Source organism: Chamaea fasciata, unplaced genomic scaffold, assembly GCF_029207755.1.
Source record: "Chamaea fasciata isolate MVZ Bird 193981 ecotype frontalis unplaced genomic scaffold, bChaFas1.0.hap1 SCAF_6, whole genome shotgun sequence".
In the NCBI taxonomy this organism is placed as follows: Eukaryota; Metazoa; Chordata; class Aves; order Passeriformes; family Sylviidae; genus Chamaea; species Chamaea fasciata.
This window is the reverse complement of record NW_027094091.1, coordinates 69,985,108-70,011,126: the sequence shown is the minus strand read 5'-3', so window position 1 is coordinate 70,011,126 and position 26,019 is coordinate 69,985,108. Positions and strand designations below refer to the sequence as shown.

Sequence of the window (26,019 nt, the reverse complement as noted above, 5' to 3'; positions counted from 1 at the left end):
TCCTTTTTTTTTTTTTTATGCTGCTTTCAGCTGGAACGTTCTGTGTTTACCGAGCTGTGCTGAAAAGCTGAGAACTTCAGCTCCGGACCGGAGCACTTTGCCAGCCGGAGGGGCCCTTCCAGAGGAATTCTTGAGGCAGCGCGCTGGGTAAACGGAGATGACAGAGGCGAGGCCCTTGCGTAAGGCTGCAGCTCCCTGCCAGCCCCTTGGGTCGGCGGCGGCCGAGGAGAGCCCTTCGTGTGACCCTCAGCCGTCCCAGCAGCCCGATATGAACGTGAGACGTAAAGCCTGCGCGTTACGTAAGCCTCTCTCCCGGCCGAGCATTTCCTACTGCAGCAACCAGCATTTAATTTTAACTTGCTGCTGAAGCAAAACGTTCTGTGGGTAGAAGGAAGTGTAGGGGTGGGAGCGGGGAATGGAGGTTGTTCGTGTCCCGACAGGAATGTGCCAGAAAGATCGCTGATGTATTTCTGTTTGATTTACGTGGCCAACAGCATCTGTTACAAAGTGCCCCAAGACCGATTCCACCCTTTGGCTAATACAGCCAAAAGAAGAATGGCAAACGTCGTGAAATGCTTTTTGATTACACCATTGCTGCCCAGTAAAGCACTGGATTTTAGAGGTGTCCTAAAAACAGCAGTGCAATTTTAATTTACTTAGAAATGCACTGAGCTGGCATTTTGACTTAGTCTGAAGGACAGAGAGTGGAAAATGCAGTTTCAGCATTTAAAAGCGTGAGGGAAGCAGATGACTGTCAGTGTGGCCACCTAAGGCGTTGGAGCTGAAACGCCTGACGTGCTCTATGGAAAGTTAGTGTTGTGTGGGATTGTAGCCTGTTTCGACGTGCTGAATTTGCCTGGTAAATCTCAAAGCCATCAGGTTTTCCTCTGGCCTACCTGCAGCAGTGTGAGGTTTTTGGGATGGCAAATTTCCCTTGGTGGCAGGAGGGAATCCCCGAGGATCGTGCTGCTTGCCCTGAGCCCTCTCCAAGATCTAGCTTCTTGCTGACCTAAACAGAGCCAGATTTTTGCGTGAAAATTACACCCTGGGAATGCAATGTCTGCCATAAAGAACACTGGGACGTGAGTAAATCTGCCTGCCAAGGGTTCATTAAAAAAACTGCTCTTTTTTTTTTTTTTTACCTCAGCTTTTTTAGCCTCAGCTGCCCGTAACGTCACCTGAGGAGTGCCCCTCCTTCACTCACCGCCTGCCCCCACCAGCCCAGTCAGAAATTGCTAACAAAACAAATATTAAGAAATATTAGAATCCCTTTTGTCACGCTTCGTTAAAAAACCAAAAAGAGTTCGATGAGGAGGGCAGCAAGGCCGTTAATACCATCCTCTTCTTTTTCTGGTGGTGGTGGTGGTGACCTGTGGGCTGGTGCCTGGCCCCCTTTGTCCTGACGGCTGGGCAGGGCCCTGGAGGGGCAGGCGGTGCCCGTTCCCAGGGGAGCGTCCGGGAGCGCGGCTCGTGGCGGTCTCTGCAGAGACAGCGAGCTCTGGAGCGGCAGGAGATCCCCTTTTCCCCGGAGGCGTCTGGGGGCCCGGCGCGGCGGGAGGGCTGTGAAAGGACGCCCAAGCGGGGTGGCCGCGCCCGGGGCCGTGAAGGGAGTGCCGAGGGGCAGCGGCCGGCCGCGAGAGGAACGCGGAGGCGCCGGCGGGCCGCGGCCGTGAGGGAGGAGCGGCGCGGGGGCCGCTGGGGGCGACGGCGGCCGGGCCGGCCGTGTCCCCGCCCCGCGGCGCTCTGCCCGCACCCTCCCGCCCTCCGCCGCCGCTGCCATTGGGAGCCGAGCCGCGCCGAGAGCAGGCAGCCGCCGGTCCCGCTCCGCCGCCATCGCCATGAGCTTCTTGTTGTGAGTACCCGCGGGCTACGGGGGGTCCTTTCCTCTTGCTCTGCGCCGTCCCGCCGGGCAGGGCAGGGCAGGGCAGCGCAGCCCGCCGCCCGCCCGCCCGCTCTCTCGCCCGCTGCCCGCCGCTCCCCGCCGGCCTGGCCCCGCTCTGTGCGCTCCCCGCTCTCTCCCTTTGTGCCCCGGCCCCCCGGCGGGCCCGGGAGCAGCCGCCCGGCTCCGCCTGCAAGGAGCGGCGAGGCCGCCGCCGCCGCCGCCGCGCCGTGAGGGCGTTTGGAGGGCGGGCGAGCCGGGCTTCCCCTTCCCGCGCGGCTTCCCCTCACGGGTACGGGTTTGGAAACAGCCGCGGATCACCGGCCCCGGGGACCGTGCTGCCCGGCGGAGGGGTGTCGCTGGGTGGGCGAGAGCAGCGTCGGGGTCAAAAACACCCACCCGAGGGCTCTCCCCGAGCTTCTGTGATATTTTCGCGCGGGTGTCCCCTTTGTGGCGGGCAGAGGTTGGTGCCGTGCAGTTGCGTGCCGCCGCTGAGTTAGGGGCCGGCGTGTGGAAGTGACCGCCGGTGCAGGTGGAGGGGCAGGTGGGGCTCTCCGGCGGCCGCAGCCCCGCTCAGCGCCGGGCCGGGCTTTCCTGCGGCAGGAGAAAGCTCTCCCGGGTGTCGGTGGCCATGCAGGTGCGCGCAGAACCCCACTGCTTCAAATCTTGCTTCGTGGGCAAGAACCGAATGAACTTCGGGCCCTCCCCTTGGAAACAAAGACGAGGTACTTGTGACAATTAACATAAACCGGTTCAGTGACCTATTAGTCAAGGCGAAGATGCGCTCTAGGGAAAGAAGGGCCATCAAGGCAGCTGGAAAAGGCACCTGGGAGAGCCCAGCTCCATTAGGGCCTTGTTCCCGCACGCTTCGGGTTCCGTGCGAGCAGCTCCCGGCACTGCTGCCGGAATATCTGACAGCAGACGTAAACGTGGCCTGGGCTTAGAGAAGAGACTTTATCTCGGAGCTGGAGCGTTCTAGTAAGTTGTGTTCTCATGGAGACAAATAACCCTGGCGCTGGCTTCCTCCTCAGTCCCTCCCTTGGTGTTTATCTCTGAACTCTGCCGTGCCCCCGGAGGGATTCTCAGAGGCATCTCTCGGCTGCCTACGGGAGGTGGGTGCAGGCGGCGGTCCGTGGATGGAGGCGCGCTGCTCCTAATGAGAAGCCCAGCTGTCCCCCTCCTTCGTAATTCTCAGCTGCCACGGTGGAGAAGGGGGGACGGGATTTCGAGCGTCCTGGGAGTCTGCTTTGCAAATTAGAGAGCCTCCCTCTCCGCGGCATGTGGCGAACTGGGAATGGGAAAGCATGAAGCCCTCCACCCTCTGTCGCAGGCAATGATGAGATGCTTGTTTCTTTTTTCTCATCCTTCTGAAACCTAGGAAAGCAAACTTTTACCCCCACCTCCGTTGTTCCTAGGGATCCTTCTGGATGAAACGTAGAAATGGGAACTGGGGTTAGTGCACAGTAAATCTAGAAATGTTGGCAAAGCTGCCTCAGCTGTTGTTGGCAGAGTGCTGTGGATGGCACCTGATTTGCTCATCTGCAGTCTAGAAATGTTTAAAAAAAAAAGAAAAGAAAGCAAATCTGCCTGCTAGGCCTCAAGGCGACCCGGGAAACGTTCTGTGTTGCTGTCGCAGAGTTTTGGTGGCTTTTTTTGGTTGCTTGGCTTTTCTTTTAGGGATCCGGAAAGTTAGCATCACCTTTTGTTAGACGTGAATTTTGGCTTGCCGAGAGCTGTTTCCAGGACAGCGCGTGGATGCCTGCAGGTTTAATACCGCCGGCTTGCATTTTGAGCCGCAAACCTCCCACTTGCGGCTTTGGTAGTGTTTTTTCACCCCCTTGTTGCTGCGCTGGTGTGCGGGTGCGGGCGGTGTTTGTCGGTGCTGTTGTCCCTCCTCGGTGTCACCGCCGTCCCTCAGTGAGCCGACGCACAGTTTGGGGCAGGCAGCGGGGAGGACTGTCCTTGTGCAGCGGGAAGGTTTCCCGCGGGGCAGCCAACCTGTCGTGCAGGTTCATCGTCAGGGCCTGGGCTGCAGCTCGTCGCTCTGGCCCCCAGCACGGTGCCGAAAGCTGTGCTCTCCCGCGGGCTTCCTCCTTGTCAAATAACAGGGGGATTGTGCCGGGATAACTCGGCGCCTGTGGGGCCCCCCTTGTGCGCCGACAAATCCGTGGCTATCCTTCCCTGTTGCTAGGGCCAGTTACGGGGGGGGGGGGGGGGAAATAAAATCAAGGGGAGCCATTGTCTTCTCTGCTTAGGGGGAACACTATAAAAAGACTGTCTTGTGAGGCGAGTCACTGAATTAATACAACTCGGTTTTGACAGCAATTGTTATTTTCAGCGCCGCGGTTTTCTCTTTCTGATCCGTTTCTCGCTTTCTGAGAAGACTCTGTAAACCTTTCCAACGGTTGAATAGGTTATCCTGACTGTTTAAAAGTGATTTAAGAATGGGAATTGGACTAGAAAATATCTCCAGTTCCAAAAAAACACTGCTCGGTAAGTTCTCTCTAAAAAGGAAATTACAGCATAGTTGCAGGTACTTCAGCTTACATCTCCAAGGGAAAAAATTAAAGATAGTTCTGGTGGGCGTGCCAGATGGTAACATGCTTGTGTTATCCTCTGCTGGCAAGACTTAGATAAAAAGGAAGCTAGATGACAACCATTTATTTATAAAAGGAAAAGATTCAGGTTTATTATTGAAGTTCTGAAATTGTCTTTCCTTTAAAAAAAGCCCCACAGAACTCCTATCTTTGGACTAGTGAATCCCTCTCCGAAGATTCCAGCACAGGGGTTTTTTTTTTTAAAAAGAGGTTGATTTAAGTAGTTGTTGCCTGATCAGCCTTGGAAGGACGAGGAGCTGCTGGAGGCGAGCTGGGGTGAGTGGCTGTTTCTGGGGGCATGTATGTTTGGGTGAGTGAAGGGCAAGTTAACTTGTAAAGCAGACTGGGGCAAGATGTGCTCTTCCTTCTCTGCCTTGTTCTACAGCACGGTGGGGCCTGGCAGCTGCTTCTGATGCTCCTCATGGTTTGTTGTTATTGGTTTTTTTTAAATTGGAATCATGCTTTGTGTGTAAATATATGTGCAGAAGGTGTAGTGAGGCACTGGTTTTTTCCCCCCTTACGTCTCTTGCAGATTAATACCAAAATTGGAGCTGATGGGTTTGCTTCCAGAAGGACAAGGCCTTCCCAACTCCTCAGGCTGCTCCTGCTCTTGGAGAATATCAGGGCTGTTTGTTTTTGTCCCTTCCTCAGCTTCTCGAGGTGCCGAGATGCTGCTCCTTGTTCAAGGAATTCCCTTCATAATGCGGGCAGTGTAGCAGCTGAGTGCTTTGTGAGTGCTCCTTCCATGCTTTTGGGGATGTGTTTATCTCCTCTTGGTCAAGGACTCCCACAGAGGACCGGGAGGCACTCCTGAACTGGAATCTGCTCATGGAAAAATCAGCGTGGAGGCATTTGCAACCTGCTAGAAATGGGAAATACAGCGAACATCCAGACATTTCCCCCTGGGTTTCAATGTGTTTGTTTACTTCAGTTTTATCTTGAGGAGCATAAGGCGCTGGGCAGGGGCTCTCCACACAGGAATGTGTTAACATAAAATCAGCTGCTTGACTGGTACCATTAGTGACGTGTCCAGTTCCTGGTGTTTGGGTTTTTTTAAGTACCGGGAGTGAGAAGTCTCTCCTGAGTTTTCCCACAGGTAAATTGGAGAGAGAGCTGTGAAGCTATTACCAGCTTTCCAAAGAAATTTTTTTTTTAAGCCTCGGTAACAGCAACTTTGAGTTTTGAGGAAAGCAGAAGTATTCCATAGAAGTGGGGTTTAAATGGCATCAGCTCTGACAACGAGCTTAAAGCGAAGTAAAATGTGGTGTTTAGGGTGTCAGATAAGGGAGTGCTGCTGCCTTATCAGTGAGGTTGGAGGTAGAGAGCAAGGAAGCTGCTGCCTGGCTTTTATTTCTGCAAGAATGAGTCTGCCTCGGAGTTGCAGAGCTGTGCAGACCAGTTCAGGCTGTTAGATGTCTTGCACTTGGCCTGGCAAGTTGGAAAAACAACGTTTGCCCCTGCTGCTGTGTTTTGGGAACGTGTAGTAGGTGAAGTGATTGATTGTGGCTTCTAAGTGTTAGATAGCTCCCACTCAGATAGAAACGTTCATCTGGAATGGGGAAAAAAAAAGCGTAGGAAGAAGGGCATTGTTCAGTGTGAAAGTTGTGTTTACTACATCCAGTGATGTCCGATCTTAATTGCTTCCTAATTGTTTGTTTTTATGCCACGATTGTTTTCCCTTGTTTGTCCTTCCCTCTTTGTGTTTGCAGCTCAAGTGAGCCAGTGCCATTAGCTAATTGCAGGGAGGAGCGGTGGAACAAGGATCACTTTTGGGAGTGATTTATGTGCTGGAGAGTGGCTGGGATTTTTGTCTTTGTCACCTTTTACTTTTCAGACAGGGCTTTGGATTCAGGACCTCTTCAGCCCTGGGGTCATAGTGCCACCTCACGCTGTCCTGAGACGTGCACAGTCTTTTTTTATCTTGTGTGAAAAAGGATGAAATACTAGAAGCATTTGTCCGCCAGGCGGTGGGTGGCTGGAGGGTTGCAGGAGGCCGGCAGAATGAAGCTGCTTGTTTTTCTTAGAGGAGTAAATAGCTACATTAAATTTGGCCACTTCAAGTCTTCCCTCGTAAGCAGTAAGGCAGATCTGGCTGCCAGAGCTATCAATAAGCCTCTGACCCACAAATCAGCCTAAACCGCAGGATGTGCTTTGCGATGCTTTTAGCATTTGTAAACGAAGCCACTTCCCATTGGAGTCCAGCTGCAACGAACTCGCTCTTTGGCTTTTGTTCTTTTTTTGGGGTTTTTTTCTCCTTTTTTAATACACAGGGAGACTGTGGGTTATAAATTCAGCTGCTCTAAAATCTGTTTTCAGCTAGAACTGAGGATGACTTTTCACAGACTTGGAAAAATTTCTCGTTTCGTGACGTGGGATTGCACAGACCCAGTGCTTTGTTTTGTCATCTCTGTGTACGGATCTCCCAGATGCTTTCCCAGGACACTGCTGCTTGGGTCCGTATTTTGTGGAAAGGATGTGAAAGAAGGAAATGAGAGCTGAGGATTCGCGTGTATCCTCACAGCTCAAATTGGTTCCTGGAGAGTGAGTTTGAAACAACTTCTAATTTCTCAGTGAGCTTAGATGAAAAGCGTGGTGCACCTCAAGCATCTCTGTTTGATTCAAGGCCTGGCTTCCCATTTCAAGCCCGTAGTGAGTCAGCAGTCAGTCAGTTCATGGTAATTTTGTGTGCCAGTCCCACCCTGAGAATTCATGAAGGTAACAGAAGTTTTTGCCTTGCAAATGTATTTTAATACTTTTAAAAGCAGTCCATGGAAGCGAATTCTCTCATTCTCCTTGTGTCTTCTTTCCCCCCCCGTGTGAAATCCAGCTGTGACCTTAGCTTCTTGTCCCGACTTCGCTTCTGGCTTTTTTTTCTGGTGTGTGAGGACCCCTCTACCTTATTTACCCTCTCTTCTCTTCCTTCTCCAATTCGCAGCTGACCCTTGGCAGGAATCCATGCCTTTTGGTATTCTTACATACCTGAAGAGATCCAGCCCACGTTTCACTTGAGTTTTAGTTGAGGTTTAATTGGGTTTTTTTTTTGTTGTAGTCTGTCCTTGCACCTCTTCATCCTCCAGTGTGGTCACTTGCCTCTGGAGTTAATTGCTTGTGTGTCCTTGAGATACTGACGTACAAAATCTTAATCCCTTCCTCGCCTGAAGGAGAACATCTTGCAGATAAGGACTCATAATGCCTGGATTTGTTGTCTTTATCACAAGTCTTAATTCCTTTCTTTATGACAAACTGAGCAAATAAGCTTAGGTAAGCTTTGGTAGATTGCTCTTTTGCTAAAACTTGAGACAACTGAGTTTTGATATGGAAATCGTTTCAAACCAAATGACGGTTTGGTGGGTTCTCTATTTTGACTGTAATGAAATAACCTATATTCTGTTTCGGTAGCTGGTACTTTGTGTTTTTCCCAGCTTCAGTGGCACAGTCCTGGTTTTGCTTGAATGGATTAATTGTTTTAGGGACTTGCTCAGTGCTCTGGAGCCAGGAATCAAAATGGCATTACTTTGTCTTTTACTTTATCGCCGCAAAATACTGCTTTTTCAAACGCTGAGGCGTCCCTTTTAGGAAAAACAGCTTCTCTAATGTCCTGTCATTAACTTCCGTGATTGACAGCTCATCTAAAAAATTCTTGCTGCGGTGGGAGTGGAAAAAATAAAAGACAAAAACCTCTGAATATTTTAATTCATGGAACAGTTAAACAGACTTTTGGGCTCAACTGTCAAATGCTGACGCTGAAATAATTTCAAGAGAGACGTGTTCTTGTCTATGTAGGAGCAATCATTCCCTCTCAGGTGCTTCAGACCTGTGGGTTTTCCTGATAAGATACTTGGGAAGAGATAAGCAAATTTTCCTGAAGATAGTTACACATGGCACATACAGGACTTTGTTAAGTGCGGGGGTTGTGTAAGGAATACTTGGGGTGAGATAACGCAGTGTGTTTTCGGAGAGCTGTTAGGTTATTCGCTGCTGCCTCCTGTCCATTCCTTCTTCCTGTTGTTCTCTGTGTCATTCCTTGCCTCTAATGATTATTAGTTCCTGGATCCAGGCCCCATTTTGCCTCTTAATCCAAATGTAAGTGTAATCTTCCGTCTCTGTTTGAGATTTTCTGTTGGGAAGTTGCCAAGTGTTTGTCCTTTGGCACGTTCCTATCCTCAGCCTGTTCTGCGTGGGGGTTACAGTAAAGGGCAGCCTTTTAGAAAGTGCTGAAGTGACTGGTTCCCCACGAAAATTTAGTTAAATTTCTCCTTCAACTGCCTATTCCCTAAGCACATTGAGAGATGGTTCTCTTTATTTTGTTTAAAAGGATTGAAGACTGTCTTAAACTCTTCAGTTAAGCCTTTTTTTTCCCTTCCTTTGGAACAGCCCTGATGCGATTTCCTAGGCTGTGTGGCTGGATTTGCTTTAGTCATTCATTAAGCATCAGTTTTCAAAAGCACTGATCAGCATTTTGGGAAGCCATCCATGTTCTGAGGCATGTTCTCCAAGCACTATATTTGGTGTACAAGTAAGGATCTAATTTGATGCTAGAGCCAAGCTTTTATTACTGCGATTTATCACTCTCAGTGGGTTGTAGATGGCTTTCTGCAAAGCTCTGCTTCCTACTTGCAGACGTATTCACAGGGTGGGACTGTTAGCTTGGGGTGCAGAGGGCATTAGTCACGGACAGACAGATAAATCAGCCGAACGTAAGGAAATCTGCGAGGCAGGAGGAGCAGTTTGCTGGGGAAAGCAGCGGACACCTTTTGTGTGGGACGCCGGTCCCTGTTCATCCCAGGGAAGAGGTGCCGGAGTAAAGGAATCACAGGTAGGCCAACACTGCTCGTCCATCACCTGCTGCATTTCTTGGGCACGCTCCCCCTTTGCCTCCTGCCCCAGCAGCCAGGGGATTCTTGGAGGGACTGGCGGCATGTGAGGTTGCCTGAGGCAGGCTGGAGCCCTCCAGGATATTCTCAGTTACTTGGGGAAAGATCTTCAGCTCCTTCGTGCCTACATAAATGGTTTAGGACACCTTCCTTCTTTGTGAACATGTCCAGGGTTCTTCTTGGAATGCCAGCCGGCGTGTCACGGAAAGGAGCAACCCAGGCTTGGAGCTTTACACGTTTCCTTGTGTTTCTTTTATGAATTGCTCAGTTTTATATATAGAGAGGGGTAGGTTTAAAAAAAAAAAAGTGTGGTTGTGTCCACTGAATGGTGTTTTAGGTACGTTTCTGCAGCAAAGAGGTTTGAACCTTTTTGGAAACTAAACTTGGAAACATTTTACTGGGTGAAGTTCTGACTTGAGCTGGAGTTCATGCTGTGCCCTCCCTTTTGAGCGAGCTGATGGTAATTGACAGAAATAAGGGATCCCCGAGAAAAGAGGGGAGCATTAGTGAGGAAATGGTGCTGTTTAGCTTGCAGGGAGCTTAATTAGGGGCTGAAATGATGGTGAACTCCATCTCGCAGGAAAAAACAAAGCAGTTGGAAAAGGAGTACTTCCTATTTACCTCCTTCAGAGCTCCAGTAGCCCGCTCTTATAAGCAAGTGCTAAGTCAATATTAGGATATTAGAAGAAATAAATCTAGTTTGGATTATTTTTTTACAGTTCCACGAGGGGGGTGTGTGTGCATGTCCGCAGTCAATGTTAATACTGAAATAGTTGAGGAACCTCAGTCTGATTGAAAGGACACAGCAGAACAGCCAAGACTAGTGCTCTCCTTTCTTAAAAATGTAAAGTCTGTTTGTAGTAAGCCTGAAATTTTCTGGGTGAAGACAGCATTGTGTTTGCCTCAGAGTAGTCAGTGTGCAACAAAATGTTTGGGACAATCTTGCTTCCTCTCCTGCCACAGGATTTCACATGGATGTCAGGAGGAGGAGAACATGCGGAGGTACTCGGGTCGCTGCTGCAAACTTCTTTGCTGCTAATGGGAGTGAAAAGGTGTTTCAAGTTTGGTGGTCTTGGAGCTCTCGGAGAAAGTCAGTGGGACACTCGGGAGCGGCAGTGCGGTGACATCCATGAAACACAACGAGCCTTGGCGGGGGCTGTGGATCCTGTGCCACGGACACGCTCCGGCTCCTGTGCCGTGCCCCCGTGTCTGCCTGCCCGGCTCTGCGAATCGGGAGGGCGCGATTGCCCGGAAAGCTGGGATCCGAGCTTTTCTGTGATGGGTACGGCTGGACGCTGCTCCTCGTGGCCCTGGCCTGCCCCTCTCTGTTAATCCTGCCTGGAACAGGCCAGGAGGGCTTGAGTCACTTCCGCAGCCACTGCCTGCCTTGGGAGCAGTTTAATTGTGTTCGGAGTGCACAGACGGGGCTCTGGTAGTGTCCAGTGAGGGCAGCTGTGACTTGCTTTGTTTATTTTGAGGATTTTCCAGGAGATGAAAGTGTGTTAAATGAATGCGTTATAAGTGAAACAAGGGAATTTATTTTGGTTGTAAGCATAGCAAACTGATGATGATTCCCCGGTCACGGGATGGGATTCTGGGCGCTTGCTTGTTCCTTGCGCTGGGAATCGTGATTACTTGGGAGGAGGGTTGCATCTGAGGGGGTAAAGAGCAGGAACACCATCGGGTGGAGTTGTAGCAGGCACGGGTGCTGTAGCATAGCACCTCCCGCTTGTTTACAGGCGCTTTCTCAGCCTGCAGGCAGGAAAACAGAGGCAGAGGGAAGCGTAGGTGCCTGGCTTGGCTGGGAAACAGCCTGTGGCCACCTAGCATCTTGTGGGTTTGGCAGTGTGCCACTGCAGGGGGAGGTGACCATTCCCCAAACACAGGACGCTTGTCCCCCGCTCAGAGCTCAGCCAGCAGAGGTTTCCTTTCAGGGGAGAGTTGTAGAGAGAAGAAGAGTGTAAGAGTTGAGCTGGACCAGTCCCACGCTGGCCCGAAGTCACTGACTCTGGGTATGTTTAGCAGAAAAAAAATGCATTTTGAGAACGTGGATGTGTACGGGTTATGTCGGCTTGGACACTCAGGGGTGGTGGCTGGGGCAAGCAAAAGCAAAAGTGTTCCTTAAGGCTACCTTGAATAACTTTCTCTTTCCTGGATGTGAGTCATCTGATAAACATCTGCTCTTGTAACCTGTAGAGTCTTGTGTGTAATGGGACCCGTGTGTTTGAAGAGCTGTTGATGAGATTGTGCCTTTTCCAGCTGCCGATCTGTAGGGGACTTTTTCCTAGAAGGGGAGGCCGGGCTTCAGTCCCCACCTTGATGGGCAGAGAACGAAAAATCTCACAGGGACACTGATTTCCCTGTCAGTGCTCCAGTGGAAGGAAATGCCATACCCCCTTGAGAAGCATCTTCAGGTTCAAAAGCCTACAGAGAGCTGAAGTTACTCTGTGGTGCAGGAATAAACAATAAACCCCATGTATTCTGTAGGAATGACCATGTGTCTGGGAAGAGTTCTCAAGTTAGTGCCACTGATTCCTCCTTAAACCAAAACAAAAGCTCTGGGCCTGGAATTGCTTCCAAACTATTGCCTTACCCTCTGGGAGAGCAGCTGTGCTGTGCGAGGAGTTGGCAGCTCCTGACTGCTTCCCAGAGCTGCTGCATGGAATGCATCCTGAATTTTTGCCTAGCTTTTGTTACCTGCAGATTCGAGTGACTGGACTGAGACAGGCTTGCTGCAGTGAATGGGAATTGGATTGGAGACAGTTCACTCTTTGGTGGTGTAGAGAACTGAAGGAAGCAACGCTTTGCTCTCTCACTCTCTTCAGAACAGAAATGTTGTGACTGTTCCGTTTTATAAACAGAAGTGCTCAAGTTCAATCTCATCAGTGCAGATTTGGAACATGTTCAGCTTAGTTTTACCTGCTGTCCTTGTGATGCTGTGGTTGTCACAGGGAAAATGTGTTTTAAAGGCTGCAGCTATTGATTTCATTGTCAAAAAGTAGCTTGAGCTTTTAGTTTAATTTCTACGTTGACCTGTTGGCTGGTGGAAACAAACCAATCTTACTCTGAAGTTTCTATTCTTAGCAGGATGTTATCATTTTAAGGCTGGAAATGTTTGCTTTTCTGGAATTTGGGTCTTGTCTTAGAGTGTTTCTGCTTTTAGAAAGAGGCTCAGCTGAAGAAAGGAGACAAAAGTGCAGAGCCTAAGCTTGGGGGCTTCTCTGATAAACTCCCTCATTGGCCTGTGGCAGTGAGTTTCTGCCTCAGTTTCCCTGTGTAATGAGACACTAATGATCCCTGCTTCAAAGATACTTTGGATTAATTAATGCTTGTAAAGGCCTTTGAAGGCGAAAAAGCCGAGGTTAAAATAGGAAAAGTTTCCACGCTCCGCATAAACGTTCTGTGCACGGTCTTGAGTTCAGCTTTTTGAGACTCTCTGGAGCTTTTCCAAATTCTTTGAAGGGCTTATTTCAGCCTGGCCGTGGTGGTGATGGCTTTGGGGAGACGCTGAGTGGTACACCTGTACTTTCAGGAGTTTCTCACTTGCTCCTTACCCCAGGGAAGGGGGCCTGAGCACAGTGGAGCAGTTGGAGGAACGTAGGTGGCCGGGCTATGCTGAAAACGCTGCCACTGCGCAGCAGGTGAGAGCCTGAGCTTAGTCCTGTGGTGAGAGCAAGCTGGGAAGGGTTAGCTTTTATGGTTAAGAAGCCTAAACTTGGCTGGTTTAATTCAGGTTTCCCCACATCTGCAGCAGACTTGCTGGAAATGGATAAAAATCTCTGCTGAAAGGCTCTGTGGACGAATGGTTGGGAGTGAGGAGGTTTAAGCCAGGCCAGCCCGAGGGCTTCTCCTGGGCGCAGTTACTGGGAGGTTTATCGAGAGCTGCGGCTGCACATTGAAGCTGCTTTGAGCGCAGAACATCTGCCGGCGCTGTGTTTGAGGCTGAGATGAGCTGTCGAGGCAGTGTGGGGTGAGCAGGACGGCTCAAATTTTTTCCTTTCTTCTGGAAACATCCTCTTAGCAGCCTGAGACAGAAACAGCCCGCAGAACGTGCATCCCGAGCCCCACGCCCTGCCAGCAGATGAGTGGCTGAAAGGACAGCTCTGGAGGAAACGTGGTGTTCTTGCTTCCAGGCGAGTTGTGACGTGGCTGCGTGGGCTCCTGCGGGTGGGGAGGGTTTGCCGGGCCCCGCTTCCACGCACAGCCTCAGACACAGTTCCTCATTTAGTGCCAGGCCGGGCTGCAGCTCCCTGTAAAAACAGAAGGGCATCGTTGGCCGGAGACGTCGGATGTGGGAGTGAAGGGAGCAAAGCTTCCTTGGAATTGCTTGAGGGGTCACTTCTCCTCCAAGGGCCGTGTACTGCTCGTGGCACACAGTGGGGATGGCGCAACGGGTGCTCCCCGTTCCACGACCTTTTTACGTCCAAGGAAAATGAGATCTTCATTGGTTTCTCTGTCCCCTCAGCATTGATGTGAAGGAGAGCACAGAGACTCTTAACAGGAAAAAGCAGGTACTGCCTACTGTCTTAAAGCATTCTGAAACCTCGACAGAAATGGCTAATTCCATTAGGGAACGGAGCTGAAAGTAAAATGTCACACGTGACCCAGACATAGATGATTGTGTGTATTGTCGGCCTCCAGGCAGAACTCCTGAAAGTTACTTTTTTCAGTGATTGCTCGAGGAGTTGAGGAGAGAGACCTGGGTGAAGACAACTTTCTGAATCCGTCACGTGAAACAGACTGGCATAATAGGAAAAAACAATTTCGGTTTTTTTTGGTTGAATAACAGGACAGCTGCTGGACTAGTAAGGTAATTGGAATACTCCTCATTAATGCAGTATTTTTAACCAGACTTTCTAAGAAAAACCACATCCTATAAAGATTTCGGCTCAGAGAGGCTGCATTAGGCTGTCCCTGAGCTGTGTCTCAGGGAGTGTGTTAACTGGCTTCAGCAAACTGCATAAAGGCATGGAATTCTGATAATTCATTGCCAGAATTGCAGGTATTTCCATAGCACGCGACGACTACCAGGCTGCAGTTATCCTAATTACTTTTCCTTTTGGATGCCTGCCTGCCTGCCTGCCTCTCGTGTGAGACTGTTTCCTGCTGTCTTGGGGTGGCTGTGCTGCATTTGAGAAGCAGGGATCAGAAAGGTGTCGGGGGCAAAGATGGAATGGCGTATTTAGAGTAGCAGTTCATTCTGTTGTCACAGCCTTTGGCAGCTTACGGGAAGATCCCCTCTGTTCCTGGGGAGAGGGGAGCGGGGATTAAATGCTACCTGAAGCTTTTTCCGGCATGTTGCAGTTTCGGCCTCCTTGACCGTGGATGTGTGCAGGGTGTTCAGCAGATCTGCAGTGACTCGCTGTGTTGTCTGGTGGGCACACGAGCTGGGGTGGGTCTGGTGAATTCCTACCCAGGGTTTCTCAGAATAAACTCCTTCCTTAGGGAATTCCTTCACCACGCTTTCCCTGTGCCCCGTTCCCAAACCCTCGTCCCTTTGTTGGGCTCTCTCTTGGTGCTAAAATACAAACAGTTGCTTGGGTTAGTCATTTCATAACCTTTATCCAGGTTGCGTTTAGCTCGTGCTGGGTTCCTTCTGCTTTCGCTGACACATGTGGAAAGATGATGATCCCGGTCTCTTCTGCTCTCCAGATGTTTTAGGTTGGATTTTTTGCTCCTCGTGTTGGCAAAGTGCCTCTAAAGCGGCTGTGTTCCTGAAAAGAAAATAATTGGGTTCAAGTAAAGCGGTCGGTCAAGAGATTTGGGGGTTTTGTTTGTTGGGGTTTTTTTCAGTTTCTTCTTTGTTCGGAGCTGGTTTGAGCCTGGCCTGGCACCAGATGCAGGCGGCTGGCGGGGTGGGAGGTGACGGCAACTCCCCGAGCCACAGAAGCTTCTCACTCCCACTGGGAGGCAATTATTTTATTCCGGATTTGTGTCTGGCGTCGTGGCTTAGGGTGAGGTGCAGATGACTGGAAGCAGCTACAAGTGTCCTGGAACAGAACAGCTAGGAGCAGGATGTTCCCCTCCTTCTCCTTCTGCCTCCTGGTTACGTTTAGCGGCCGGCTGCACTGGTGTTGCTCGGCTGTCCGTGTGAATGTCCGTGGCTGTGTGGGTGTACCATCCCTGGAAGTCCTGCCAAGCCCTTCTTCACGACACGTTTCTTCCTAGGATAGAGAGACAACCCTTGCACCCCACCAATCAAACGTTCTGTTTGGTCCTCAGGTGGCGAAACGTTGGCCAAGTCTTTGTAAAAAGAAATGAGATCTGGATAAAATTTTAATGAGAATTGTGCTGCCTGGGTTTCACAACTTTCCACTACATTGGAATTCAGAGCTCAGTTTGCCTGTTCTGACAGAAGTCTTTTCTCAGCTCATACACGAAAATACTCACAAATATTGACTCATTTGACACTTCCCTGCAAATATTTAATTCTACACATTGTGTTTCTGATATGTGAGGGGCTCATGTGCCATCCGGGCTTACTGCCATGGTTTAAAATTCAAACATCTAAATGTTTTTTTCTAAGCCAGTCCATGTTTTTCCAAACAAAATTTTAGGTAAGGAAGCGACTGGGTCAGAAAATGGTTTATAAAAAGTCAGAATACCTGCTACTTTAGCATCCCAGTTTTTGGTGAATACCCTGTTGCAACGTGAAAATATGTGAGTGTGTGAAGTATTTAATGTTAATCTTGTCCTTTCCCGGGACTGGTCGGCTTGTTTCCTTTTTATTTCCTGTTCCAAAAGGTATCTGAATATTTCCTCTCCCCCTTTCGCAGTGGTAGTCGCTCTTCCAAAACCTTCAAACCAAAGAAGAATATTCCCGAGGGGTCTCATCAGTACGAGCTGCTAAAACATGCCGAGGCCACGCTGGGGAGCGGCAACCTCCGGATGGCTGTGATGCTTCCAGACGGGGAAGACTTAAATGAATGGGTTGCAGTTAACAGTGAGTCACTTTTCTTCATCCTGGGGGTGTTGAAAGCGGGCTGACACTTGTGGGAGGACAGCTGTGTGTCCCTTTGTATTCCTGGAGAAAAGAGGGGTCGGGGGCCCTTGCTCTCTGCAGCTCCCTGACAGGAGGGTGCAGCCAGGTGAGGGTCAGGCTCTGCTCCCAGGGAACAGGGTGACTGGAAACAGCCTCAGGGTTCAGGCTGGACATCAGTCCTTCATGGAAAACTTGGTCAAGCGTTGGAGGTGTTGGAGTCCCCACCCCTGGAGATGTCCAGGGAACAGCTAGATGTGGGGATCAGCCACAGGTTGGACTTGATGAGGTCTTTTCCAGCCTGAATGATTCTGTGATTCTAATGGGGTTTGTAATTTTCCTAAAGTTAGTTCCTTTAGCTCCTACCAAGTTTTGAGCCTTTGCTCTGCTAAGTCTCTGATGTCATTCTTTTCACTTCCTCCAAAGCTGTTTGTCCAGACTCTCTGCTCTCAGGCCAAACAATGATGCCTGAATTAGCATTTTCTGATTGCTTGACCTTGTTTCCTCCTCCTCCCTCTCCCTGCTGCATGAATTCTGCCCTCTGCTCCTGAAGAATGGATTCTCCCTTTGCACTCCGTAGCCTGTGCAGTTTTGGCTGCCACAAGCTCTGTGCCCTGTCTGGGTGTTTCCTCACCTCTTGCCTCTCGGGCTTGACGTGCTCCAGTGGTGGTATGGGATTGGTTATGCTTGGATTAAACGTCCTGGAGTTGTTTCTGTGGTTCTGCCTTTTTTCTTCTTGCTCTTTGACGTCTTTGGGAAGTGAAACAGTCACGCTGACTTCCACCTTCCTGTTCCCAATCAGTCGTGCAGTGCTCTGGTGCTCCACCCACCACTGCTTCCAGGGCGGGCTGGAATTGCTGACAGCATCCTTTGCTAAAAGTTAATTCGCACTGCATTGCAAAACCCAGCGGAGAAAACAGCCAGCCCGCTGGTGTGAGTAAGCATTGCTAAAGATGCTTCATGTATTGCTGGCATCCTTCCCTTCTGGTGGTTCCTCCACTCTGCGTCTCTGCTTTCCTGCGAGGCAGCAGTTTTCCCCTTCCCCAGTGACTTCACTGCTGAACTGGCTGGAATGAAATTGTCGCTGTGCAACTAAAGAGTGAACCGGTGATGTGCTCCCTTCCCTCAGCATCCCTGCACCACGCCAGCGATAGCCGTGAGCCCCTTCTGCTCACAGAGGGGTCTCGTGAGGAGACAAAAGGCGCGACTTCAAATCATTGCTTTTACCCTTCCTGACCCTGAGAGCACAAAACCAAACGTGCTGTGCCCTGCTGCTTCTGGCTCAGCTCGCAGCCTGACTGGTGTCTTGGGGAATGACTTGATGTGCGCGTGGATTTTGAGACTTGCGAGTGTGGGCCTTGCCATAGTCAGTCATTTTGTCGGAGCCTGCGTGGGTTTTCTGGACGCGCTGGCCTGCAGGCAAGCAGTGGGCTGTGGTTCCTGCTGGGAGCAGGGGACGGAAACTTCATTAACAGTTCCCGTGGGCACTTGAGAAGCGAGGGCTTGGTGTCCTGCATCTGCTGAGTAATAGCTGTGACTGGCTCCAGGGACGTTTGTCTAATCTTGGCCGTTCGTCCTCGGAGAGATACCCGCGGATAAAGTGGATAAAGGGGCTTGGAGCGACCTGGGATAGCAAAAGGTGTCCGTGCCTATGGCAGGGGCGGGACTGGATGGTCCTTAAATTCCCTTCCCACCCGAAGCAGCCTGGGATGGTGTGAAATGTCCTTGGGAAAGGTGGGCCTTTGGAATACAAAGTCTCAGGGAAGCCAGTCACTTAACGAGTACCTGCTCTCTCGAGTTGGAAAGCGTTCGCTGAAAATCTTCCTGCGATCCCACGCTTGCCCAGCAGGGTTTGGGATTGTAATAAAATGCACCAAACTTTCAGGAAAGGAAATGACTGGGCTTTCTCCTTCCTTTTTCTTCTCCCAGCTGAAGATTTTGCTGCAGTGAACAATTAAATAGTTCTTGCTGGAGGCTGTTCCAGAAAGTTGGTGGTTGCATTCTGCATCTCTTTTGTAGTGGATCTTAAAAAAGCAACAACAATGAAGCTTTTTGTTTGTTTGTTTGTGGGGGTTTTTTTGTTTAGGGTTTTTTTTTTGTTTTTTTTTTCCCAAAAACCATTCCAGAACCTGTGCTTTACAGTCCTGGGCTGTAGGGGTCTTGTGCTGCAGAGTGCTAACGGGTGGTTTCCATGCTTTTCAGCTGTCGACTTCTTCAACCAGATCAATATGCTCTATGGAACCATCACGGACTTCTGCACAGAGGAGAGCTGCCCCGTGATGTCTGCGGGCCCAAAGTAAGAGCGTGTTTTTCACACTGTTGGCTGGGTGCAGGTTTGGAGATGGGTTTTCATTTAAAAACCCGAGACTAGCTGAGATGAGTGCCTGCGTCGGGTGGCAGGGATGTGAAAGAAAAGAAGGGTTTGAACTTTTGTTAACAGGGTGGGGAATAGAAAGTTGGGTTTTTTGGTCTCTGTTTATATTTGTTTCGTTTTTGGTGTTGTTTTTTTTTCCCTTTACCCTGGGAAGTAAATTAATTATCAAAACTTTTCCCCTTCTTTTTTTTTTTTTAAACATTAATGAGGACTTCTTAAATGAAGGTTTCAAGTTTTTATATACAGGCATTCTGTTAGGGCTTACCAAAATCTTCTTTGTAGGTATCGTAGAAATAGTAGAGGTCTGGATAAGAATCCCTGTGCCCTTCTTGGATTCCTGCTTATGCTTTTATTGAGACATCCAGTGTTTGTGCTTTTTCCTCTCATTCAGTTTGTTGTTTTGCTCTGGCTCCAGACTGATCCTGCACCTCAGCTAAGTGTTGATATTTGTCCTACATGAATACTACTTAAATCTTGGTATCAGGACAGTACTGGGTGCTGAGCAATCCATTTTTTTCATAAATCCAGACACATGCTCCGTTTGGTGTGTCTGGGATTTTAGCATATGTTTTTAGGTAAAATTTTAAAATGCTTTCAGACCCTCTGACTTGTTGCTGTTGGAAAAACGGGGCTTTGTGTCCCATTGTGAGCAGCACCTTCATAATCCCTCATCACATTTGTTGATGGTGAAAATACTCTCCCAGTAGTTGCTCTGACAAAACTGAATTTGCTAAACAAATCGAGAGGACAGATTTATCAGATGCAGCTGAGCTTTGCATAAGGCCGCGCGTGCGATCTGTAACGTACAGACCCTGTGGCTCACGTGGGAGCTGGTGTTGCCAGACTCCCCGCGTTAGGTGTGTTTGGGGTTTTTGAGCAATACATTTCCAAGATTATCCACCATCTGGGCCGGTGTCAGCTGCATTCCCCAAGCCAGGCAAAATGTCTGTTCCAGTGTGAATTTGACGAGGACTTGCTTCTGTCTGGTTGTGTAGGTAGCCTGGAAGTTGTCTTAACCATGGAATCAGAATCCCAGGCTGGTCTGAGTAGGAGGGGACCTTAAGGCTCATCTCGTTCTGACCACGTGCCATGGGCATGGACACCTTCCACCAGCACAGATTGCTTCAGACCTCTTCTTTGAGCTGAAAGGCGCTTTATATCTGCTCCCATTTTTAACAGCATTCCTAGGAACCTTCCTGTGGCTGCAGAAGAGCCGTAATTTGGGATCTCTGGCGAGAGCTAACCTAGTTTGGTTTTCAGCTGTGCAGAATTTTGTTAGGAGTATTTTCAAATGCGGAGAAGGGTGACGTGGAGTGCTGGGACCTTGGTTCCAAGGAAGGGCAGCGGGAGGGTGTGGGAGCAGGAGGAGCAGCCTGCAGGCCCACGTCAGCGGTGATTCACTGGCGCTAAGTGCCGCGTTGTCTCACCCCAGGTACGAGTACCACTGGGCAGACGGCACAAACATAAAGAAACCCATCAAGTGCTCGGCACCAAAGTACATCGATTACCTGATGACCTGGGTCCAGGACCAGCTGGATGACGAGACGCTGTTTCCTTCTAAAATAGGTGAGTGACTGCAGCTGAGCAGTGCACTTGGGTTACACTTGAACAGGAGCGCTCCAGTCCTTGAGCATTAAAAGGTCTCCTTAGCCATTGGTGTGTAGGCAAGGTTTAGAATGTTACATTATCTAACTAAACACGGTTATCTTTTAAGATACGCTGTAATACGTGAACTCTGATCCCTGTGTTAGTATTCCTAATAAACACTTGTCACAATTCTGGATGCAGGAAGTACTGTTTCTAACAAATAACTCACTCTGTTCATTGAGGCTGGTGTTCTATTCACTTGGAACAGTGAGTTGTGTCTTTGGAAATAAAGCAGAGGGGCTCAGACCCTTACAACCAGTAACTGGCAGCTTTTTTTCAAGGAAGAGACGTTTGGGTGTCATGAGAAACTTTCAGGCCTTATCTCCAAAGAAGCTGAACTGCAGCTTTGATCTTAAGTTAATAATTTTTTTTGCTTAGTTTTTTTTCAAGTGAAGATAAAAAACACATGTTTTTTAAAGAGGCTTCCTTCAGAAAGCCAGAAGGGAAATAATGACCCACCAACAACTTGGAAAAGATAACGGGAGATCTCTTAGTTGCCTTAATTTTGTAAATAGTTTCTGAGGCTTTTGACACGTTTTCATTAAGCTTCTTCAGAGAAACCCTGCCTTCAGAGACAAGTTCAGAGGCTCCAAGCGAACCAGCTGAATATGAATTCCCCGTGTGCTGCAGCAGCCAGAGGAGGAAATGCAGGGATGTACATGCGTGCAGGGCAGGCTGAAGCAGGAGCATGAGAACGTTAATGGTGGGACCTGAAAGCATTGGTAAGGTCCTGGCTGGCCTCAGAGCATCCAGAGCCTGGGCCTCTGGCCCTGGAGCACCTGGAAAGGCTGCAGAGGAGCTAAGCTGGCTAGGGAGACTGGCAGGTGAGGAGAAGCTAGCCAGGTTTCCTCTTTTCAGATGGTTGAGACATGGTTTATTTTTTTTTTTAGCCTGGGGAAGTGGCAGCTAGGGAGTTCGTTGCTCCCTGTAGCTGGTTGCTGTTTCCCAGCCGATTTTAATAAAACCTGTGCAGTGACAAAGGTCTGCTGTTGAGGCCGATTTCACCTGGGTTGTACAGCTTTCAAAGCAGACAGATGTGGCCTGGGAGATGAAGAATAAGCCATCTGTCTTCTTCTCCTTGCCAGGCGTACCATTCCCAAAGAACTTCATGTCGGTGGCCAAGACAATTCTCAAGCGTCTCTTCAGAGTTTACGCCCACATTTACCACCAGCACTTTGACCCAGTGATCCAGCTGCAGGAAGAGGCACACCTTAACACTTCTTTCAAGCACTTTATATTTTTCGTTCAGGTAAGGACGTTGCGAACAGGGTTCTCTGTTCAAAGCTGCATTATCCCCCTTCCCCTGTGGGAAAAAATCAGCATCTTCTTAAGTGTCCTTCCTTTAAGAGGGAGAAGAAGCTTCAGGCAGTGGAACACAGCGAGTGGCAGATAGGCAGGGGACGCTGTGGTGGCTGACCCTGGGCTTGGAGAGCTGAGTGCCAGATGAATTCTGGCTAAATAAGGCTTCTCACCTGAGCTGTATCCACAAAAACTCTGTATGTGTGTCCTTCTCCTCATCCCTGTTACAGGAATTCAACCTTATTGATAGAAGAGAACTTGCACCACTTCAAGAACTGATTGAAAAACTCACCTCCAAGGACAGATAAAAGGAAGAGGACTTCTTGAAGTCACTTGTTTCTTTAAGCGAGCGTGTGGTATTTGTTTTTTGTTAATTTGTTTTTTTTTTTAAAAAAAAAAACAACCCCCCTGTGCTGTTACCAGTGACAGCTGAGATCTACTTTCTGTGCTTTTATTAGGGGAAATATTTTCTCTGTTAGTGACATGTGGTAAATAGCTTTTTTTTTTTTTAAATATTATTATTATTTTATTGTTGTTATCCATTGTGGAATTTCTAGCAGGTGCTGAGTGTTTATAAAGGAAACGTGCTTGGTTGGGGGATTGACTCTGCTGGTGGATGGGTTCTTGTGTTGTGTCAGTGGTAGCCCATTCTCATGAAGTCCCTGGAAGACTTGCTTACATTCTCTAAGTGCCTTGGCAGACTCACTTCTGAGGTGCAAAGCACATACAATACTGAACATTGCTGGAAACAGAAAATACGTACTAACACCCAGACACTTACTGAAACTTGTTTTAAAAAATATATATATATATATATCTATGCTTACACTAAAAAAAAAAAAAGCCATAACTTGCTGAAATCAATGATCTCCAGCTTTTAATACAAATACTTGTCTTATTTTTTTAGAGATGAATATAGAATTTTTTCAAAACTAGATTTCTTCTTACGCAGAAAAGCAAAGTTCTCACTAAAGCGGAACAGCAGAGGTGGTGTCAAAATTACACAGACCTTGTGCTTAGCAAGTAGTTCCATGTCTGCTGCCATGGGACTTTGCATAGTTGCTTTTATTTTCTTAGCAGGAAAGCATCAGTTGGGTCAGCCGGCTTGCTATGTTCCCCCAGCAGTTGCCAAATGAACAGGTAGTTTGCACAAATACAATTAGGGAAAACATTCCCTATAAAAATTGCACTGGGATAGTAGTAGTAATAATAATAATAATAATAATAAAGAAAACCTGGCTTGCAGAATTCTTGGTGGGAAGGTGTTTTTAAGTTAGGAATGCAAAGGCCGGCTCTGAGGAGGGGCTCTGGCAGCCACTGTTTGAGGAGACATGTCTTGGAGGGGAGATAATTTCACGGGCTGCTTTGGAGTTACAAGTTTGTGACGGTGTTTCTCCCCCATTTAAAATCACTGCCCATCTTCAGGGAACTCCAGCTGTTGGGAAAAGGAACAGGTGAGGCCAAGGTGAGCGCGTGACAGACAAGCTGAGCTTCTGTTTTGCCTTGGCTTGACCAGAAACGCCGAGTAAAGTCGGAGCTGGCGTGCAGGAGCCTGCAGAAGAGGTGAGTGGCCATTGGCACAGCCAGCAGGGAACAGCTGAGCACAGAAATGACTCACTTGGGAGCTGCTGGGTTCCGGTGGGGGATCCTGATCTTCTGGTTTTTCCTGTGCCACCATCCAGCCACCTGACAGTGCAGGAGTGACACATCTCCCAAATTCAAACCGCACGGTTTAGACACAGAGCGAGCGAGGCAGGAGCTCCGAAGTGCTAAACAGGTGACGTCTCCCATTAAATTTCAGGGTGAGTCCTTGGTTTGGCGTCACGTGCCAGCAAGAGGCAAAAAGGATAAATGTGTAGCAGTGTGAAGATTTGCTGGGACACGGCAGTGCGGTGGTTCGTGTTCCTGGCACGCTTCCGCCCAAGGAGGGATTAGTTCTCGTTGTTGTTGCAGTTTTTTTTCTTTTGAACGGCCAGTTCTAGAAATCCAGAGGCATCTGCCACAGTTCACCCAGTCAGAATTTGGAATGTATCCAGTATAAAAATGAGTCCTAGGTGGATAGTGTGGGGTTTTTTTAATTCAATATCTGGCAGTAGAAAGTCTGACCGAATAGTTTCTGGGCACGTAATAAAAGCTTGGAGATCATGATTTGCCTGACAGCTGTATGAACACATTGTTTAATTACACAACACTTGAAAATGACATCATTGAGGATGTGTTTGCAGTGGTGGGGATTTAGGATCCCCGTGCTGTTTCTTTTTGCAGCTTTTCACTGTTGTTTTGCTTCTCAAAGCTGTGGGACCAGAAGTTGACGTGTGTTTACATTCTCGGAGTAAGGGCACGTGGAAATGCCACTCAGTGGAACCTGCATCGAGTGAATGTGTTTATAAACTAGTGCATTGATGGGAGGAAAAGGGGGGGACGCCCCCTGCCCCTCCAAATAAACCCCAGAGAGACAAACCCTGCACTGCTCCAGGCCTCCCGCTGTGGACTTTGGGGGGTGATGGGCGCTCGGAGACAAAACCTTCCAGCTTTGGTCATGAGGAGCAGGGAGTGCGAGTGGGGTTGAACCAGGGTGTGCTCTCAGCGCTGCCTCAGGCCTCCCAGTCTGGTAGGGTCCCAAATTCCTGTGGTTTGTGGCAGTGTGTTGCTACCAGCACACTGGGTCCTGTCAGGGATTTGGGTGGAGACTTGGGGAGGGCAAAGAGCCGAGTCCACGGAGCTTGGGCACGGTGGGCAGCGCCGACAGTGCTCAGGTGGACGGATACGGGACGTGCTGTCCAAGTCGGGGATACAGGTTACTCGTGCAAAGAGGAACAAAACCACCACGGTCTCCTGGGGCAGGTGGCTGAGGGGACAGAACAGGTTTTGAGGGGCAGGCAGCCCACCTGCAAGTATCCAGTTTCCTTTCCTGCTTACTATGCAATGTAGAGCTTTGAACTTCTGCTTTTCCGTGGAGGTAGAGAGGACCACTGTCCTTACTCAGTCCTTAGGAACTGAGCCCTCTCCCAGTGTCCCTGACCCTCGGCAGGTAAGGACACCTGTTTGCTGCTATGGACTCAACTTACCTTTCAGATTGTTCCTTTCTGTTTCTCATCCCTCTTCTTTCTCCTGGATCGCCAGACAAAATTTTACTGTAAACACATCCTTTCGGATAGCTGTGTTTTTCCTTGCTGCCCTCTCCTCCTCCCCTGCCTGCCACAGTGCTGTTACTCTACATAACCCCACTTTCAGTTGGATTGTTTAAGGAGCTGCAGCGCCAGCAGAGATTCCTTGCTTTTTTTCCCCACTGAAATACTCCCTTCTGCACCAAATCTCGTTTCCTTCACTGCTGGTAGCAGTTGTTTCTTTTCCAGTCCCTCACTCCTAAAACCACTGGCAGTTTTATGGATGCCCATCGTTTTGGGTTTTTTTTTTTTTTCTGGATACCTTCTCTTTTAACATGAGACTAACCTTGGTGATTTTCAGTGTTAAACCTTCTTATTTCCCTGCTTTTCTTATTGTTTCCTCTTGCCAGGTTCAGTTCGCAGCCTAGGGAAACACCCGGTTACCTTATTCTGTTGGAAGAACCAATTCCCCAAATTGTTCATAGAATATTGTATTTTTAGGGGAGATTAATTTTTTATAGCCACTAAACTATACTCATTATTTTTGTACGTTTGCAACTCGGGGGCAATTTTTCCGAGCCGTGTCGCGGAGGGAACGCTGATTGTCGTGGCTGTTTGACTACTTGGGAATGCTGTGGTTGTGTGGTGTGGAGGCACATGCCTTGGTGTGCACTGGGAGAGAGAGAGAGAGAGAGGAGGATGCAGTAAAAACGAACGAGGCTTCTGTAAAAGGCCATTTCTGAAGGAAAAAAACCAAACCCCACCAACTCCAAAAGCGACACTAACGTTCCCTCCTCCTTTAGAATCCTGAAATAAACGGGAGAAAACGCAGTGTAACGCGTAAAATGCAAGGAGAGAACCCTTACTGTGAGCTAACTGTGCCAATGCCGCTTCAGTTTGTAGTCACTGGTGGAGATTTCAGTTTGAAATGAAAACAGCTTTTGATTAAAACTGAATTGAGTTGAATGTCTGAAGATCCGCACCGTTGTTTATTTGAGAGTTGTAAATAATGTATACGAGATGGTTGTATGTGATGGGGCAGAATATTTAAATCCTAGGGGTTTTTTGTTTTGTTTCGTTTTTGTTTTTTTCTTTTCAATAAGAAACTGAAGGCTGTTTATAAGAGAAAATAAATAGCTATGTTTGACCATGACTGTCTTTATTTCCTTCTTGGACTTGCTCCTCAATGGTCTTCTACTTGTAAATAGATTCCTCTCTCCCCATATTGTAGACATCTGACCAGGAGACAGCCAAGGATGATGT

At 48.9% G+C, this 26,019-nt stretch overlaps 1 protein-coding gene across 3 annotated transcripts; it reads left to right on the top strand.

Annotated features, from left to right (window-relative positions):
• Positions 1 to 1,768: 1,768 nt before the first annotated feature.
• MOB1B (MOB kinase activator 1B) lies at positions 1,769 to 26,011 on the top strand. Of its 3 annotated transcripts, none has more exons than XR_010721112.1 (7): positions 1,769 to 1,852; positions 16,127 to 16,293; positions 18,532 to 18,625; positions 20,136 to 20,269; positions 21,436 to 21,599; positions 21,880 to 23,212; positions 23,332 to 25,906. XR_010721112.1 is itself a non-coding variant. In XM_066184739.1 (7 exons), exons 1-6 carry the CDS (start codon positions 1,839 to 1,841, stop codon positions 21,955 to 21,957), a joined length of 651 nt encoding a protein of 216 aa, XP_066040836.1. In that variant the 5' UTR covers positions 1,769 to 1,838; the 3' UTR covers positions 21,958 to 22,005; positions 25,988 to 26,011. The 3 variants fall into 3 exon arrangements, 2 of the variants coding, with proteins under 2 accessions (XP_066040836.1, XP_066040835.1); XM_066184739.1 differs by lacking the exon at positions 23,332 to 25,906 and adding an exon at positions 25,988 to 26,011 and having other exon boundaries at positions 21,880 to 22,005; XM_066184738.1 differs by having other exon boundaries at positions 21,880 to 25,906.
• The last annotated feature ends 8 nt before the right edge of the window (positions 26,012 to 26,019 follow it).